The sequence below is a fragment of the Acipenser ruthenus genome, chromosome 11 (assembly GCF_902713425.1).
Source record: "Acipenser ruthenus chromosome 11, fAciRut3.2 maternal haplotype, whole genome shotgun sequence".
Taxonomy (NCBI): domain Eukaryota; kingdom Metazoa; phylum Chordata; class Actinopteri; order Acipenseriformes; family Acipenseridae; genus Acipenser; species Acipenser ruthenus.
The window spans coordinates 43,438,013-43,458,490 of NC_081199.1; the positions used below are offsets into that span (position 1 = coordinate 43,438,013).

The window sequence follows — 20,478 nt, forward strand, 5'->3', positions numbered from 1 at the left end:
CTTGTACCATAACTTTGAAATTTCAAGTACTTTATTTATTTATTTATTTATTTATTTAATTATTTTAAATATCTGTCAATATTATCATGTACTTGTAAAAGTTAGAAGCAAGCACCCTACTCCCCCCTCCCCCCGCCTTGTTGTTTACGACGTCACATCCTTCCCGTCCCCCCCGGCCCCTTTCCACGATATTGTCCCGGAAGGTGGGGTTCGCCAGCAGTAGTCACTGGGTTGGGTTTTAGTGGTGGAGCTGGTATGGTCTATGCCGCCCTCAGGTACTGCTTGCATCAAGATAGCGTCCACAAAGAAGAGATTCGCCCATTAAAACTCGGTAAGCGCCTATCGTTTTATCAAATCGCTCGATTAGCCTTTTTAACGTTTCCCCGGTTACGGTTGTAGCAGCGGAAAAAAAAGAGCCCATTTGTATTATCATTTTGGACAGGGAGAGACCCAGCAGATTGTAGAGAGCCGTCAGACGATTGACAGGCCCCGGGACCACTCAGGTACTCCGGTCGCGGTGTCTAGTGACATTTGAGGCAACATTGGTCCAATGAGATTGCTTCGCCGACTCGGATAGGGGTGGGTCTATTAGGAATGTGAAACTAGTGAAAGGGTTAGTTGTGAAAAACTGACTTTTTTTGTGTTGCAGCGGAACTGAAGTACTAATCCGTCTTTCACGTAAAACATGCACGACAACAGTATACACTGTGCCGTAGGTAACATGCGATTCAAACCGACTTCATTTCTTTGTAAGCAAATAAGGATATGTTTAAATGACAACCCTAAGAATATGCAGTGGATCTAGTGTACCGTACTAACGTGTGCCTTGTCCCCTGAGTGGTACGGGTGGGTTAGTGGACTGTTCTAAAGTGTGCCTTGTCCCCTGAGTGGTACGGGTGGGTTAGTGGACTGTTCTAAAGTGTGCCTTGTGCCCTGAGTGGTACGGGTGGGTTAGTGGACTGTTCTAAAGTGTGCCTTGTGCCCTGAATGGTACGGTACAGGCAGGGCTCTTTAAATGCAGGGTTACAGTTGTAACCATTGTTTGTTATGTTGTAGCACTCCTGATCATTACAATTATTTGTTTCCAATAAACGTGTACAATGTATCCAACCTGAGTATTAGATAAAAAAAAAAAAAAGTGCTATCATCCTGGATCAAAGTCCATTAAACCGCGCCGCTGGTCCGGCTGCTCTCAGTATCTGTATGCGGTTGGCACATAGGCCAGATACAGTAGGTACATGGCGTTAGATTTGATTAGTTCATGTGATTTTTGTATCTAAAATGTGTCCGTTGACTAACTGTGCAGGACACCTTTTAAAGTTTTGTACGGTGCTATCATTTCTTTTTTTTGGTGCACATGCATTGCATTTTAAGTGACATGTGTATTCTGTTTCTGTGTTGCCCACACCTCCTCATGCTGTATTGTATGGTGAAAATGATTTATTTATTTATTTATTTATTTATTAGTCTAACCTTTGTTTAAAAAAATAGTACTCACTCAGTGTCAGCTAACAGTATTACTAGTTAGGCTATTGTTCCAAGAATGACAAACCAGCACAGCTTTTTAACTGTTTTGTAGGCTTGGATATGTTGTAATGAATATAAATACTGTATATCCAGGGATGGAAATAAGACTCCTCTTGCATGTCAGTTTCACTCTTTACTCCACGGTGTACAGCTAACAAGCTCAGCTGAGTCTTATTAAACTCCTAGCAAAACCAGGAATGGATCAAACTGCTCTGCACTGAAAGTCTTATTTCCGTCTAGCGTTATCATCACACCTTTTCCCATCCTCCTTTGTCAACAAACACTTCTCTCTTCAGGGGTCACTGCTCAGGCATTCTCAGGGTGGATATTTCGGTGTTTATATACCAGGGAGGAGTGCTGCACATGAATCAGATGTGAAGAGGGGCAATTTAGGGTTCTGATTGGTGCAGTTAGATGGTGCAACATGTGTAGGGGATAGGCCTTCCTCCTTACAAAACAAAAAACTCACTGCTACATTTTAAACTTCAAAAGTTAACATTTTGGGCAAATGTGTTAATTGTTTTGTGGATTGTAAGTGTAAAATGTCATGCTCTTTAGAAATGTGTAGATGGATTATAAATAGTGTAACATGTAGTTGAATGCAATATGTAGTTTAGCAGGCGCACTGCTTGGTTGTGTGGAAATGTACAGAATAGATCTATTTCCTAAATTTGGGAATATTTCCGTAGCGACTCCCTGATCACAGTTTGGGAAACAGCCTGCTCTGTTAAACAGTAAGCGCTGTACTGTAATAAAACCCAAACACACCTCTCATCCTGTAGAGCGGTGTGGTACCACTGCTCTTCCAATGCTCTTGTTTGGTGGATAATCCCTTTCAAGGTAAGAGGGGGGCAAAGCAGGCAAAATGCCAACTACAGAAGTGGTGTGGGGGAAAGAACTCCCTTTTGATTTGTGTATGTCTGTGCTCTCCTCCCAGCTTGCGTCTTGTAATGCTGTGGTAAGGGGAGCTGGTTCCATTGAATGTTGTCTACAAGAGTAATATTATTGAATTCAGACTGTTAAATCAGGCCCACAATGCAGTAATTGCGGTACACTTTGTAATAGGAGAGTACATCTTCTTATTTATTTTTTTTATAGACCTGCTTTCTAACGGATTGCTTTGCAGCAGATCTTAAGTAGAATAACTCTCTGTGCTCTAAAACAGGACATGTGCTTTTTGTTTTATGTGCACATCGATCTCTCAGTTGAACTTTTGGCTGGAGGTGTGAGTTCAATTGCTTTGCACTGTGCTACTGCAGGCTGGGTAGATTTGAAATTGGTGCAGTTTTATTTTCTAGAGCCTTTGTCCCTACAGTTCAGAATGCTTCCCTTTTGGAATGTTTTAAATACATTTCTGTAACAGGGGAAATTAGTGTTGGTGTAATTTATATGTGGATAAGGGTTTATTGTGTGTGCCTTTTTGGAGTTGTTATGTTTGATTTGAATGATTGTTTACAGACGGGCGCTCAATTGAGACTTGCTGCCTGCTAGGTTTGGTTGAGAGGAAGGGCAGCGAGTGATTGGCTGTGCCGGTCCTCAACCAACAGGTGGGCGGGTCTCGATTTGAGTGTCCGTCAGCATAAAAACATCTGGTGGGGATCGTTCTGGGTGACTGCACCACCATGCTACACAGAGGGGCGCTGCGTGCACTCAGGAGGAGAGTATCTGCTCTCCGGTGCTTGTGAAGGCAACGCCCAGCCAAGGCCGTATGAAGCGCAGGAGTCGTCGTACGAATACCTGCTGATAAGTAGGTTAGTTTTAGGGGATATCGATCCCAAGTAATGTATAGCGAGGGTTACGTAGCGTAGCCAGTTCCTGGAGCGGGCCGCCACGTTTTTGTACTGTGTACTGTGTTTTATTTTGTATTTTTGTACAGCTTGCTGTGTGGGTCCTCTGTGTGTTACCATCGCTGGTAGCGTCACATGACCCCTTTGTTTACTTTCTGTTTTGTGTTTAATAAATCCTGCGTGCCTGAGCAGCGTTTCAGCTCCAGTCCCACGTCTCTCTGTCTTGCGTATCAGCGGTTACCCACACACGTGACCCGAGCACCCTGTCACAATTCCACGTTCTGAGGGGACGGATCCCTGCTTTGTAAATATTTAAACGGTTTAAAATTCCAGTTCATCAGGAGCCTTTTATTTTGTTTTGTTTAAGAAGTAGATGTGGCATGACATTGGCAGTTAACCAGCAGAAGTAAGTAACGCCCTAATGAGGTACATTTTGGCCATTTTACTGTCTTTTGGATATTTTCGTTCTCATTAAAGAAGTCGGATTCCCTGAAATATGTTCATTTCCACAATAGCTGCCGTACAAGAGGCTGAAACAAAGTGTATCAAGTCATGTTAGGCAAGTTTGTATTTTCATAAAAATCAGTATGAGAAACAGAAGTCATCTGATCTGTGAGTTCCAATTCCACTACAAGGCAGACCCAGAGAAGGTTGTGCATTCTCTTCTGCCTCTGTGTGTCTCTCCTCCTCTGTATTCATTTACAGGTCATTATGCAGCAGATGCCTGCTGTACTGAAAGAGCAGGGCTTGAATTTCATTTTTGTGTGCTGGGGGGATTTCCCCCCTATGCTGCAGCCGATGGGGGGGGGGGGGGGGCGGGTTCCCAAATTTTAGGGGGAAATGGCAAAAATAAAGGCACTTTTGCATATAAAATATATATATATATATATATATATATATATATATATATATATATATATATATCATCATTCACACTGGTGAGACAGCACTCTCCATTGCTTTTGCCATTGCCTGAAGTTTTTGCATGCAGCAGAAGAAAAAGGTGCTTTTCTCTTTTCTTTCTTTTTTTTAATTTTTTTTTTTTTTTTGGAATGCTTTTCCAAAAAAATAATGTTTGGTCAAGCTTTCCAACGATACGGCCGGCCCCTTTCAGTCTAGCTGCTACAATGACAGAGCCATAGACTCAAAACTGAAACCTAAGCTGTGAACTCTGTCACATGAGGAGAGGCTTAACTTCAGGCGATCGTAGTTCCGGCTAGGAGTACCGCATACACACACTGAATACGTCTTTGGAAAGCCCCGAGTCTGTAATTTATAAACAAGATGTGTGTAACCTTCAGTGCGCTGGCGCCCCAAAATGAATGGGGCTAAGTTTTAAGAGTTAAAGCGAAAGTCACCGCTTGCAAAACACCTAATACGACTTAATCTTTTAGACTTTTTTTTCAAAACTGTTTACTTACTGCAGTGTACTGAGTTTCTATAATGTTTAAAGATAGTGGCCGAGAATCACATACGAGAGAATAAAGTCTCGCGGCACTTAAAATATCCAGCACTACTTTTATTTATTTATTTATTTTAACCAACTACTCAGAATGCGGCTCATAGTGCTTTCATCACTGACACCCACTTCCTTAGACACTGTTGTAGTGTTTCAGGCATGTCTTAAAAATTTTCCCACACTGAAAGTTGCTGACATGCGGGAGCAAGTTGGAAAATGCATGATTCCCACAATCCCGCTCTGAAATTGAAGCCCTGAAGGAGGGTGTGTATGTTGAATAAGTCCCTATACTCGGGCGCTAGTTGTGCTGTTTGGATTCCCTAAGGCAGTATCTTGCTGAGGTGTGTGCTGTATTCTTATTTCTAGCCCCAGTGTACAGCAGCATGGGCCAGGTGAGTTAGGAGTAGGACGGAGACTGCAGACCCTTAGACATGCCCCAAGACCAAGTGCTGGCAGCTGCACTGAACAAGGAGTAACATCACACACGTGGATTAGTTCCTTGAGGAGCAGATGTTGTGTGTTTGAAGCGCAAGGCTGCCTGTCCATGATTACGTGTGTGAGGAATCCAAGCCTAGGCACTGTTCTGAATTGTCGGGGTGTTTTTGTGATCCAGACAATACCTCCACTTGAGCCACCCGTGAAGTGAGTGAGAGAAACCCAACATGCTTAATCATATAGTGATCATGGGAGGGGGGACCTTATGAAAGAAATTAATTTAAAATATGAAACAGATAAAGCTACTGAACTCTTGGTTACTGAACTACAGTACACGACAGTAGTTTATTCCTTTGCTCATTGAAGTTCATTGAGAATGCTTTATCCCGGACGCTGTTTTAAATGTATGCACGCTACTCAAAGCCAGGTTTATCTTTATTCAGCAGCACTGTGCTGCAGGATAGCAGGGCTGCTGTACTGTTAAACTGAGATTCAGTGCCTTCCTCGCCTCTCTCTCCGTCACGCTGAATTATCCCAGTAGCCTGTACTGGAAGCTCTTGTGTTCTCTAGCATTCAAACAGATTAGAAAAGGCCTTTTTGGTATGATCAGACAGACTGTGCTTGTGAAGCGCCAGACCCCTAGCACAGGATACCTCTGGACTGTGGCTGTCCCACAATCGAATGTTACTTCCTTTCGGGCAGCACTCCCTTTCTCAGCTCAAGTGGAATTTGATATTCTTTACCATACGCCGCTGGTTTCGCAGGCCCCGATTAGCTAAGGTACTGTACGGCATACAAGTACAGTAGCATTGCAAGATTTACTAAACTTTGCTCCAAGTGGAAAATTTTTACCAGGTTTACAGTTGGGAAAGTAAAACTAAAACTATTTAGTTTTCAAGTTTTTTTTTTTTTATTTATTTATTTATTGATTTTAATATTTTTTAAACATGTATTTCTATTGCGAGGCACGGTATACAAAAACAAGTAGTTTCTTAAGTTGTATAAGAACATAAGAACATAAGAAAGTTTACAAACGAGAGGAGGCCATTCAGCCCATCTTGCTTGTTTGGTTGTTAGTAGCTTATTGATCCCAGAATCTCATCAAGCAGCTTCTTGAAGGATCCCAGGGTGTCAGCTTCAACATTACTGGGGAGTTGGTTCCAGACCCTCACAATTCTCTGTGTAAAAAAGTGCCTCTTATTTTCTGTTCTGAATGCCCCTTTATCTAATCTCCGTTTGTGACCCCTGGTCCTTGCTTCTTTTTTCAGGTCAAAAAAGTCCCTTGGGTCGACATTGTCTATACCTTTAAGGATTTTGAATGCTTGAATCAGATCACCGTGTAGTCTTCTTTGTTCAAGACTGAATAGATTCAATTCCTATCTATGTGAACCACACAAGAGTAAACCGAGCTCATCCTGACCGCTGAACCGGCATCACGTTGTAAACTTGCTTGTCAAAGCCACTGTATAATGTACTGCCTTCCTGCTGTCGCAGTCGTGCTGCGTATGTAAAGGTCAGTGTGTGCTCCAGTGCTGTACTGTAGCACAGAGTACTGTGGGTGTGGCAAGGGCAAGGAGCCAGCCTGATGGTAGCATTTCCACATAGTGAGGGCAATGCCTAAAGGAAAGGCGTGTCAAAGTAAGTTATACTTGGGTCTGTATACTGCACTGCACGCAATGTAAAACAAAGCCTTGGGTCTCTTACTGTAGGAAGTCTATTGGAAAGGATGTGCTTGTTTTGCTCCATCAAGCTGGAATAACCTTCCTGAAGAAGTAAGGGCAGGCGTCACTCTCCCTGTTTCCAGAAAGCGAATCCAGCGACCCTGATTCCCGGGGCTCAGGTTAGCGGCTGCCTGCTGTGGTAATTCTGCCCTCGCTGGGAACTGTAATGAATTGTAACAGGCTGTCTACCCTAGAGAAGACAGATCCATTTATGTTTTAGTAGCTGCTTGCAGTTTCTGTCTGGCTGGATTCAGTATAGCTAGGTTTTCTGATATTCGGTTTCAACCGATAAAACCAGATAAAACACCCCCGATTACAAAGAAATTAAATCGGTGGCTAGCCAATAAACACCGTAAAACACCGGAAAACCTGTGGAAATGGTTAATCTATTCACATTGACTTTACCCTTTTCACATTTAAAAAAATAAAACCTACTACAAAAATAGTAATAAATATATTTACCAGTGCTGCTGGGCAATGTCCCGCCTTCCTTCCTTGATTAGTTCTGAATACTTTAAACCCGCCCCAACTACTGAGTGACAGCACATTCCTACATTTCTATTGGAGACTCCGTTTGCGAGATTTAAAACAAGATTACAATCAGGATGGAGGCTTGTTAGCAGGATTTAAAGCCGTATTACAGTTAAGATACGGAGGATTTAAAACAGAATTGTGGCAAAGTGTACAAAAATGCGTACACACACAAACCCCAGAAGAATGTGCCCGTGACCGTAGGGATTTAATTGTAGAAGACAGCAAAGGAAGGAAGGTACAACTTAAGTGTGCAAGTACTGTCCAGTTAATATACATATTTTGACACACACACACACACAAAAAAAAGATTTACATTTAACTCGAAAATAGCTAAAAATAAGCACTGAAAAATACAATTAATAAAACCTGAAAAACAGAAGCCCTAAGTATAGCATGCACAGAAACATGTGGGTCACACAAACAGAGATATCTGCTAGACTGCCCTTGGTTCAACCTTTAACTTTCTGTACCATATGAAATATACAGCAAGGGGCAAAATATGGTCAACCGGGACTAATCGAAGCCCAAATACTACATTTTTCACTTTTTTCCCCCCCTTTCCTTTTGAGGATTAAACACTATTGACAAATCCTAGTCCTGTACTGTATATCTACAACATGTAGATCAAAACAATCTGTCCACAAAGTACAGAGCTTTTCAAATAATGCTGCTATAGATCTGTTCAGTCTGGACACACCTTCAGGATTACTCTCGGTAAGTCTGGCACATTGTGGTGGTTGGAGGATTGGCATGACAGTACTGTAGGTTGTGAGTTCTATGCCAGGATAAAAAATATTGTTTTCTCAAGACAACTAGTTTTGTTAACTTTTTGCATGCTTGTTTTTCACTTGCAGTACAGTGCATTGAACTGAGAGTGAAGTCCATTGTTTGTCTCTCTTGATTTCGTGAGTGAATCCATCAAAATTAAAACTACTGTAGCAGTGTAGTCCTATGAGAGAAATGTAAAAAGTGTCTTGTACAGTGTTCATGCTGGATGACCTTACCCTACCCTCCAGAAATATCCTCACACAATCTGTTCACATAGTTCTGTAATTGTGTAACCGCTGTGTCCAGCTCCAGTACTCTTATCTCTGTATTCTGCAGTTTTCTTACACGCCTGCATTACTCTGTTTGTGTTGATGGTGCTCACAGAAACAATGGCAGGAAGTGGCTGGGCTGAGCGCTAGGGGAGAACATTATTTCAGTGGAAAGGGCTGTTTCAGCAATGGCTTGTCTGTCATGTGACACAGTGCTGTAACCTTCTGGTAATCACTGGCAGGATGTTTCATACACACTGCTGCTTCGGTAGATTGAGCTCTCTGGGGCCAGAAGCCTGGTGTGCTGTACAGTAGGGGTCTATTTTAATGAATGAAAAAGTGGCAGATCTTAATACCACCACCCTAAAAAAAAAAAATATATATATATATATATATATATATATATATATATATATATATATATATATATATATATATATATATTAAAAATGATATTTCACTGTATTGTTTTCTGTAGCGATGTTTCTGTCTGCCTGGATACACTATAGCATGCATGGAAAAATGTGGGTCACACAGCCAGAGATCTCTACTAGTCTGCCCTTCATTCAACCTTTTCCTTTCTGAAATCAGAAGCAATGTAATAATCAAAATTGTGATTGCTTTTTAAATACCCAGGCTTTCAGGTATGCGTGTACATATGCGCTTTATTCATTTGAATTCCAAAATGTTCTCCAAACTGCATTGTTTTATGTATTCTTAATCAAGTTCCAAGTGTACAACATACAGTAGACACACTGCAGATTACAGTGCTTGAACATCCAGCCTCTGTAGTTAACATATCACCTTATGACCTGTGCGTGACTCCAGTGGGGATCAGGACAGCGATTGCGCGGGACTGACGCGCAGGACAGCGGTTGCGCGGGACTGACGCGCAGGACAGCGGTTGCGCGGGACTGACGCGCAGGACAGCGGTTGCGCGGGACTGACGCGCAGGACAGCGATTGCGCGGGACTGACGCGCAGCGCAGTCTAACGCACATTATGGGTGTTTTGGGCTTGGTAGGATCAGATATAATTTATGGGATTTATACATGTTATTGTCTTTTATAATTTATAATGAATTGTATGTGGTAAGATGGCACGCTACAATGGGTGCTGTGACTTTGTTCTTTTGACTAATAATATATGCTGGAGTCATTGGGATCTGCTGATGGGTGTGGATCTTCAGAAATAGTTTGGCACGCAGCCTGCAAGAATTCAAGTGCAATGGCACGTCAAGGGTGAAAGGGTAAAAACTTCAAACTCGGTGATCTTTAATCAATGACTTTCCTTTTGACTTGATGATCTGTGCAGGTAAGGTCGTGTGTACCTGGAAGTGCTTCTGAAATGCAGCAGTGACTGGTAATGTGTTCAGCACGCACAGATGATGCTGAAGATAGTTTAGATTGAATGCAGAGAGCTCAATCTACCGAAGCAGCAGTGTGTATGAAACATCCTGCCAGTGATTACCAGAAGGTTACAGCACTGTGTCACATGACAGACAAGCCATTGCTGAAACAGCCCTTTCCACTGAAATAATGTTCTCCCCTAGCGCTCAGCCCAGCCACTTCCTGCCATTGTTTCTGTGAGCACCATCAACACAAACAGAGTAATGCAGGCGTGTAAGAAAACTGCAGAATACAGAGATAAGAGTACTGGAGCTGGACACAGCGGTTACACAATTACAGAACTATGTGAACAGATTGTGTGAGGATATTTCTGGAGGGTAGGGTAAGGTCATCCAGCATGAACACTGTACAAGACACTTTTTACATTTCTCTCATAGGACTACACTGCTACAGTAGTTTTAATTTCGATGGATTCACTCACGAAATCAAGAGAGACAAACAATGGACTTCACTCTCAGTTCAATGCACTGTACTGCAAGTGAAAAACAAGCATGCAAAAAGTTAACAAAACTAGTTGTCTTGAGAAAACAATATTTTTTATCCTGGCATAGAACTCACAACCTACAGTACTGTCATGCCAATCCTCCAACCACCACAATGTGCCAGACTTACCGAGAGTAATCCTGAAGGTGTGTCCAGACTGAACAGATCTATAGCAGCATTATTTGAAAAGCTCTGTACTTTGTGGACAGATTGTTTTGATCTACATGTTGTAGATATACAGTACAGGACTAGGATTTGTCAATAGTGTTTAATCCTCAAAAGGAAAGGGGGGGAAAAAAGTGAAAAATGTAGTATTTGAGCTTCGATTAGTCCCGGTTGACCATATTTTGCCCCTTGCTGTATATTTCATATGGTACAGAAAGTTAAAGGTTGAACCAAGGGCAGTCTAGCAGATATCTCTGTTTGTGTGACCCACATGTTTCTGTGCATGCTATACTTAGGGCTTCTGTTTTTCAGGTTTTATTAATTGTATTTTTCAGTGCTTATTTTTAGCTATTTTCGAGTTAAATGTAAATCTTTTTTTTGTGTGTGTGTGTGTGTCAAAATATGTATATTAACTGGACAGTACTTGCACTAGGGTACAGTAGGTTGTTTATACTTGTAGTAGACGTGATCATACGAGCATTGGCTGACCAGACCTGGCGTTGCTAATATTACTGAAGATGACAGAGTGTTTTAAAGTTTTGGATGTGATGATACTTTAAGGACTGTCTCTCTTGCTGTTTACAGCATTGCTACTTTTTTTTTTTTCCAGGTATTGTACGTTTTTTAGCGACCGATCACTTGCGTGTCAAACAGTCTGGCAATGGCAGCAAGCAAGAGTAAGAACCAGAGCTCCCTGGCCCTGCACAAAGTGATCATGGTGGGCAGTGGCGGTGTGGGCAAGTCCGCCCTCACGCTGCAGTTCATGTACGACGAGGTGAGTCAGAGCTTTGCCACCCCTAGGAGATCATGCAGCTTGTTTTTTAAAGCTGTGTTTAACTGGGGTTTGTATTGCACAGTTTGTAGAAGACTACGAGCCCACGAAGGCAGACAGCTACAGAAAGAAGGTGGTGTTGGATGGAGAGGAGGTGCAGATAGACATCCTGGACACTGCCGGACAGGAGGACTATGCAGCTATCCGGGATAACTACTTCCGCAGCGGAGAGGGCTTCCTCCTGGTGTTCTCCATAACAGAGCACGAGTCCTTCTCCGCCACGGCCGAATTCAGGTGAAATATGACAAAAAAAAACATGTTGCCTTTATAAGACTTCTGCTCAGTGTTTGTAAAGAAATATCTTCTCCAGGTACTAATGTAGTAACACATTTATAAAAACCTTATCTAGCAGTAGTAAAGCAGTTCACAGCGACCTCTATGTTTTGTGCAGGGAACAGATTTTGCGGGTGAAGGCAGAGGAAGATAAAATCCCATTGCTTGTGGTCGGGAACAAGTCAGATTTGGAAGAGCGGAGGCAGGTGATGGTGGACGAAGCCAGGAGCAAAGCAGAGGAGTGGGGGGTTCAATATGTAGAGACATCTGCCAAGACAAGAGCCAACGTAGACAAGGTAAATCACAGAGAATGATCAATATGTAGAGATATCCGCCAAGACAAGAGCCAACGTAGACAAGGTAAATCACAGAGAATGATCAATATGTAGAGACATCCGCCAAGACAAGAGCCAACTTAGACAAGGTAAATCACAGGGAATGATCAATATGTAGAGACATCCGCCAAGACAAGAGCCAACGTAGACAAGGTAAATCACAGGGAATGATCAATATGTAGAGATATCCGCCAAGACAAGAGCCAACGTAGACAAGGTAAATCACAGAGAATGATCAATATGTAGAGACATCCGCCAAGACAAGAGCCAACGTAGACAAGGTAAATCACAGGGAATGATCAATATGTAGAGATATCCGCCAAGACAAGAGCCAACGTAGACAAGGTAAATCACAGAGAATGATCAATATGTAGAGACATCCGCCAAGACAAGAGCCAACGTAGACAAGGTAAATCACAGGGAATGATCAATATGTAGAGATATCCGCCAAGACAAGAGCCAACGTAGACAAGGTAAATCACAGAGAATGATCAATATGTAGAGACATCCGCCAAGACAAGAGCCAACATAGACAAGATAAATCACAGGGAATTCTACTAAATCGCCAAAGTGCTCTCATTATAAATACCTTCTCAATTTACAAGTTTTTCGACTCCCCTCATTCACATTGTTTTAAATGATTCCCTTGTCTTGCTGTGTGTAGATACCCTGTTAATATCCTGGGGTGGTTGTTTGTTTATTCTCTTACTGGGAGGACTGCACTGCACTCTGTGGAACTTGTTGTTTCAGGTCTTCTTCGACCTCATGAGGGAAGTCAGAGCCAAGAAGATGTCAGAAAACAAGGACAGAAACGGAAAGGGCAGCAAGAACAAGAAGAAGAGGAGCTTCAAAGAGCGCTGCTGCTTGCTTTGATCCGACCGAGGAACTTTCACAGGAGCACTACGAGTCGCCACTAAAAACGAAACTGTTCAAAATCAGAACTCATTTCTAATGTCAAGGAAGAAAAAAGAAATCGGTGTTTTGAAAGTATTGGTTATCAGTTGGGTTCCTAGTTACACAGAATCTCACTTTTTGAACGCGTGTGTTTTTTGTAATCGTCTAAATTCCCTCAGACACAACGACGGTAGTGATTTACTGAATGTCTCCATTGTAAAGCAAGAGGCATGGATTTCACGTCATGGGTGCATATTCTTCGACATGCTATTTAGCTGCCCAGCCTTTCCCACTCTGAGCAGTGCCCTCCTCAACTCTTTCTTTCTTTGCTGTTCTCAGAAAGATTCTTATGAATCCAGTCAGTTTGCAGTGCATCGTATTGTCCAGAGTGAAACACAGTGTCACAGATGTGTAGGAATACAGTTCTAATTACTGTCTTCATATTAAAACCCAGTATCCTTTGCATATTGTATTTGGAAACTCTGGACCATAATGGCCAGTTCACAGCTAAAGTCTGCTACCAGGTTTTCCTCATGAACTATGAAATACCACAGCAATGCCAATCTTTACAAGATTTTTTGCAGTAGCACATCGGCAGTTGAAAGCAGTATTTTTGGGGGGAAGTGAATTATGTTGCCAACAAGGACCCACATGTCAGAGAAGTTTTTGATATGGAGTATTTGGAAAACATTGCCAAACTTTTGACATTCTTACCTTTTGAGAGTGTTGTGGAAAAGCAGTGCTTTAAAGATTCTTCAACACGTCTCGGTTTAACCATGCCTGGGTTCATGACAGTTCTGAAGAGCTGCTAGAATCCGTGCCCGGGTTCATTACAGTTCTGAAGAGCTGCTAGAATCCGTGCCCGGGTTCATTACAGTTCTGAAGAGCTGCTAGAATCCGTGCCCGGGTTCATGACAGTTCTGAAGAGCTGCTAGAATCCGTGCCCGGGTTCATTACAGTTCTGAAGAGCTGCTAGAATCCGTGCCCGGGTTCATGACAGTTCTGAAGAGCTGCTAGAATCCGTGCCCGGGTTCATTACAGTTCTGAAGAGCTGCTAGAATCCGCGCCCGGGTTCATGACAGTTCTGAAGAGCTGCTAGAATCCGCGCCCGGGTTCATGACAGTTCTGAAGAGCTGCTAGAATCCGTGCCCGGGTTCATTACAGTTCTGAAGAGCTGCTAGAATCCGTGACCGGGTTCATTACAGTTCTGAAGAGCTGCTAGAATCCGTGCCCGGGTTCATTACAGTTCTGAAGAGCTGCTAGAATGTATAGTAGTTATTTTGATCAAGCTAGAAAAACAACATGATCTAACAATAATAATGTAGTGGTTTGTGAAGCAAGTATTTGTCCTGAATGATGTGTTCACTTACAAAGGACAGCGTTGTTTCTTACTACAAATTACTGCATGATAAACAATGCCTTGGGCCAGTGTTTCTAATCTTCTTTCTACGTCTGCAGTATCGTACTGAATACAGTAGTATTAATAACAAGTTATTTTATAATGTCATCACTATTAGCATTAAATAAAGGCAATACAGTGGGGTGCTATGATAAGCGGATAATCTTCAGTACAAAACATTGAACTTTATCCAGTAAAGTTTAAAAACTTCATTAAGTTTATTGTATTTCTGTTTGTTTTTAATCAGTTTTTAAGTTTGTTTCATTTTGTTTGTATAGAAAAACAAAACCAAACGAAAAAAACACCTTTTGTGCCAAACGTTTGATTACGACACCTCTTGCAGTGCTTTGGCCCTGAACAAATTCTGTTTTAACCCTGGTAAAGGGTTAAAAACAGAAAAAGCAAATGAGCTGCTTCTCCTGATTTGAGAACGATGAATCACAGTGTGCGTTTGGGAGACAGAAAGCTGCTTCGTGTTTTTATTATTATTATTTTTTGTGTGCATGGTTTGCCCCTGGGATGTTAAACCATGCTGCTGAACACATTGTCAAGTTTACCATTTTATAAGAGATGAGCGGGCATTACATTGTTACTGATGTGAAGATAGGACAATAATACTAGTGGATAACTATTGTACACTCATCTTTACACATAATGCTTACATGAAGCTGCTCCGGGTATGATGCCCATCTCATCCCTGTGGCATTATTCTACCTTTCACAGGGTCATTTTAACTGTACTACCAAGAGCAGCTCTAGAGCTAAGCTGGGCTGGGGCTGCATGCGAGTCAGTCGCTGCCCCTTCTTTAGACTGTCAATGCGGGTATTAAAGACCGCTTGCTCTGTGAGCCAACGTACTGTACAGTACAGGGGCGCTGGAACTAGGGGTGCAGGGGGGGCAGTAGCACCCCCTGGCTTCACATGGCTTCCATCATAAGCAGGGGTGTTCAATGGCTTTCAGCACTCCCAACTATAAAAATTGTTTCAGCGCCACTGGTACAGTACTTCAAATCAATGTGTGGTTTGTTTCAGCCTTGCGTTTGTGTAGCGCTGCACTCGCACGCATTTGTGTTTGTTTTGTTTTCTTTTTCCCCCATAAAGAATAAAGCTTTAGCTTTGCTATTGGCCCACTGGCTTTATCTCCATCTGGGATGGCAGTAAATGTCCGCAACATGTTTTTGTTTAATTGAGTATTCTAATGATACCTAAACTGGTAAAGAAGGGAATGTTTTTCATTTGTATCGAAATCCTCACGTCATCGCCCTTCCCCTCATCGTTGTCTGGTTGGGATATATCATTTTATTACTATTATTTGTGAGCATGACATGCTTTGTAGATTTTTTTTAAATTTTACTTTTCAATAATGTATATTGTGTTATACTTATGTACCTTAACACAGTTTTGCGAATATTTGCAGTGTGTATACAATGTATTTTTACACTGTTGTGTTGATTTGCATTATAATCATTTTCCAGTTTTTATCTCTCTATTAAAGATGCCATTTAAAAAAAACACCTTAAGTGCTTTTCACGATTGTGGTTGTTTTATGTAGTTCAGTAAATGTGGTTCGGAGCCTGTTCAAAACACCTGTATTTTCAGTGCATCTCTGACGAGATATGGCATTCCAATCTGTCGTTGTTTGTCTGTGCTGATAGTGCCACCTAGTGGATAGTTTGTAGTACTAATCTTGGTTCAGTATAAAAGTTCTTGGAGATAGGGTTTGGGTTTGGGGTCATGTTTAGGGTGTAAAGATACAAGCTGGTTTTCCTATTTTTTGTAAGGTGGATTAAAATAATAGGTTAAACTTAAGAAAATATACTATACTTGATCTTGGCCAAAAGATCAAGCAGTGATGAAATACAGTTACTGACAGATGTGTTTGATATTCTAACACAGATGTGGATGTTTATTTTGAGATTTTCTATGTTGAAATTGAAGAGCTACAATAAAATCAATGGCATATTATAAACAACTATTATAAACAACTTCTCCACGCAGAAACATGCTTAACTCTTATATGTATGCTTTATTTTTTTTTTGAAAAATAATATAAAGCAGTGTTCGGTAACTACCTCCGTTTCTTACTGGGCTGAAAAAGACAGCGGTTGCTGTGAGTTTATGCAACAGGTTGTTCTTAAGTTTCCTATCTGGTGAACACACTTTGTGCTTAGTCCACTAGAGGGCGCTGTTATGCATAATGCTGCCCTCTAGTGAGGGCCAAGGGTAGTACATTGAACACTTTGCACAAGGGGTTTCAGCTTTGTTATAAAGCAGAATCTAATCACGGGTTAAAATCAACATTGTGTGCAGATACGGTATCGCTACTTCAGAATAATACAAGTGAAATGAGGACCTGGCAATGCGTATTTTGTAGAGAAAAAAAAAAAAAAAAACACATGCGTGCAAGTTCGGGTGATTAACAGCCACAGACTTTTCATGTCTAAAATAGCTCAAATATTTAAATAAAACATACTAAAAAAAATAAAATAATAATGTTTAAATATTTATATTTTGTTGCATATTTATAAAATTGTGTGTGTGTGTGTATGTGTGTGTGTGTGTGTGTGTGTATATATATATATATATAGATATATAGATATATAGATATATATATATATATATATATATATATATATATATATATATATATATATATATATATATAAATAATGTGTTGACTTGGTATTCGGCTCTCGACTGCTGAAGCAGCATTGCACGGTTGTGTAATTGCCAGGAGCTGCCCATTCGCCTGTTGGGAGATGGGTGGCGCTCTTTATTAAGTTTTAAAAGAAAATAATTGTCACCAATGCTGCAGCTGTGGATTAATACCGTCACAGCGGTCAGATTTACAAGCCGAGAACAGGTCACCCACTCAAATCTACTTGCAGTTACTGTACACTCATTTCCTATGCTGCTTTGAAAATATAACCACTGTGCATTTTGATAGCTGCTTGGGACCAGAATGCACACAGAATGCATTTTAAAAAGCACTGAAAGCGATATTATTATTATATGTTCCCATCCCAGAAAGACTGGGTTTGCAGGGTGGGGATTAGAATTTAAAGAACCTGGCCGAACCACAATAAGATGTAAGAAAGTGGGAAAGAAAAGGGGGGCAACTCCTAATACAAATGCTCCATTGTTTGGTGCAAGAAATCAGCCCCAACTGATGTGAAAATAAAGACCTCCTGTGTGTGACGCGACCATGTTTTCTGTGCCAGGTTTAGCGGAGCAGGTTCGATAGCTTTTGGAACGCGATAGTTTGCACACTCGGTTGTACGTCACTGGCAATTTTTATGAGTTACCTGAAAAGCAACAATGAATAGATTAACACATCCTGGGCGCACTAAGTCTGAAATGTATGACTGCTGACATTTATTTATTTATTTATTTATTAATTAAATACTGTCACAAGCGACACACTTTTCTGTTCACTGTATCTGAGTGTCGACTTAATGAGGTCCAGTCGGACTTGTCTGTGTGTGAAACAAACAGATATATTTCATTTAGCTTTTTTTAACCTAAACTTTTAATATTTAAAAACAAAAAATATTTTATTTTACTGCTGTTTTATTGTATTAGATGTGTTAAAGCGCTTTGATGTCTTTGATGAAAGGCGCTAGCCTATATAATACATATATTATTCTGTTTTATGTAGGCCTAATAATATGTAAGTTTGTGGAAGAAGGAAGCCAGGCGAGGAGACGTGTGTTACTGTTTTGCAGAGCTCGTTAAACCAGGTGAATGCACCTGTTTACTTTGTTTATTATTCCGTGCAGCGGTTGTTTTTGAATCCCGCATTGTTAATGACAAACGACCGGCCGGACCCGCTTGTGATGTTTGTTTACGGGTGGGTTTGTTGTTGCTTGCTGAGTGTCTCCTAAACTGAGTTGTGGATCTGATTTGAAAGATGTGCTGTGCTGCTATTGATATGTAGGAGGGGTTTGAATTGCAGGGAACATGGACATTGAATGCTTCTTTATTTTATTTTTTTTAGCGAATAATTATTATTAATCGGGTGCTGTGAATGATACATATATTAAGTAAATATTTTGCATCCATTATCATCATTCCAAATATGTCTCTGTTGAACCGAATACTGTTTTGTTGTTACCCGTATTTTTATTCTTTTAGCTTATGTGTTTTTAAGCTACTGACTGTCTCTGTTGAACCCAATAGTGTTTTGTTGTTACCCGTATTTTTATTTTCATCGGCAGACGCGCTCTGGATGCAAGTACAGTGCTGACACTCCTACAATTATATTAAGCAAGGTTTCGGGTAAATGTATAAAGAACAAAGGCACTGTATATTTAGGGTCATGGGTTCAATCCCAGCTGGGGGACACTGCTGCTGTACCCTTGAGCAAGGTACTTTACCTAGATTGCTCTAGTAAAAATGGGTAATTGTATAAAAAAATATAAAATAAAGCGATATCTTGTAACAATTGTAAGTCGCCCTGGATAAGGGCGTCTGCTAAGAAATAAATAATAATAATAATAATTTGGTGTGACCACCCTTTGCCTTCAAAACAGCATCAATTCTTCTAGGTACACTTGCACAAAGTCAGGGATTTTGTAGGCATATAGTCAGGTGTATGATTAAACAATTTATACCAAACAGGTGCTAATGATCATCAATTCAATATGTAGGTTGAAACACAATCATTAACTGAAACAGAAACAGCTGTGTAGGAGGAATAAAACTGGGTGAGGAACAGCCAAACTCAGCTAACAAGGTGAGGTTGCTGAAGACAGTTTACTGTCAAAAGTCATACACCATGGCAAGACTGAGCACAGCAACAAGACACAAGGTAGTTATACTGCATCAGCAAGGTCTCTCCCAGGCAGAAATTTCAAGGCAGACAGGGGTTTCCAGATGTGCTGTCCAAGCTATTTTGAAGAAGCACAAAGAAACGGGCAACGTTGAGGACCGTAGACGCAGTGGTCGGCCAAGGAAACTTACTGCAGCAGATGAAAGACACATCATGCTTACTTCCCTTCGCAATCAGAAGATGTCCAGCAGTGCCATCAGCTCAGAATTGGCAGAAAACAGTTGGACCCTGGTACACCCATCTACTGTCCGGAGAAGTCTGGTCAGAAGTAGCCTTCATGGAAGACTTGCGGCCAAAAAGCCATACCTCCGACGTGGAAACAAGGCCAAGCGATTCAACTATGCACGAAAATGCCTTGCTCAGTGGGTGTGGTGCTGGTAAACCCCAGACTGGAGCATGGTTAGGATCTGGGGCTGCTCAATGCCTTGCTCAGTGGGTGTGCTGCTGGTAAACCCCAGACTGGAGTATGGGTAGGATCTGGGGCTGCTCAATCCCTTGCTCTGTGGGTGTGGTGCTGATAAACCCAGGACTGGAGCATGGTTAGGATCTGGGGCTGCTCAATGCCTTGCTCGGTGGGCGTGGTGCTGGTAAACCCAGGACTGGAGCATGGTTAAGATCTGGGGCTGCTCAATGCCTTGCTCAGTGGGTGTGCTGCTGGTAAACCCCAGACTGGAGCATGGTTAGGATCTGGGGCTGCTCAATGCCTTGCTCTGTGGGTGTGGTGCTGGTAAACCCAGGACTGGAGCATGGTTAGGATCTGGGGCTGCTCAATGCCTTGCTCAGTGGGTGTGCTGCTGGTAAACCCCAGACTGGAGCATGGTTAGGATCTGGGGCTGCTCAATGCCTTGCTCTGTGGGTGTGGTGCTGGTAAACCCAGGACTGGAGCATGGTTAGGATCTGGGGCTGCTCAATGCCTTGCTCTGTGGGTGTGGTGCTGGTAAACCCAGGACTGGAGCATGGTTAGGATCTGGGGCTGCTCAATGCCTTGCTCTGTGGGTGTGGTGCTGGTAAACCCAGGACTGGAGCATGGTTAGGATCTGGGGCTGCTCAATGCCTTGCTCTGTGGGTGTGCTGCTGGTAAACCCAGGACTGGAGCATGGTTAGGATCTGGGGCTGCTCAATGCCTTGCTCAGTGGGTGTGCTGCTGGTAAACCCAGGACTGGAGCATGGTTAGGATCTGGGGCTGCTCAATGCCTTGCTCAGTGGGTGTGCTGCTGGTAAACCCAGGACTGGAGCATGGTTAGGATCTGGGGCTGCTCAATGCCTTGCTCAGTGGGTGTGCTGCTGGTAAACCCAGGACTGGAGCATGGTTAGGATCTGGGGCTGCTCAATGCCTTGCTCAGTGGGTGTGCTGCTGGT

At 42.0% G+C, this 20,478-nt stretch overlaps 1 protein-coding gene across 3 annotated transcripts; it reads left to right on the forward strand.

Annotated features, from left to right (window-relative positions):
• Positions 1 to 184: 184 nt before the first annotated feature.
• On the forward strand, positions 185 to 15,800 carry ralba (v-ral simian leukemia viral oncogene homolog Ba (ras related)). Of its 3 annotated transcripts, none has more exons than XM_034045245.3 (6): positions 185 to 331; positions 11,167 to 11,331; positions 11,414 to 11,544; positions 11,599 to 11,622; positions 11,780 to 11,957; positions 12,747 to 15,800. In XM_034045245.3, exons 2-6 carry the CDS (start codon positions 11,218 to 11,220, stop codon positions 12,867 to 12,869), a joined length of 570 nt encoding a protein of 189 aa, XP_033901136.1. In that variant the 5' UTR covers positions 185 to 331; positions 11,167 to 11,217; the 3' UTR covers positions 12,870 to 15,800. The 3 variants fall into 3 exon arrangements, with proteins under 3 accessions (XP_033901136.1, XP_033901135.1, XP_058890070.1); XM_059034087.1 differs by adding an exon at positions 6,918 to 7,048 and having other exon boundaries at positions 187 to 331; positions 11,414 to 11,622; XM_034045244.3 differs by having other exon boundaries at positions 11,414 to 11,622.
• Positions 15,801 to 20,478: the final 4,678 nt, after the last annotated feature.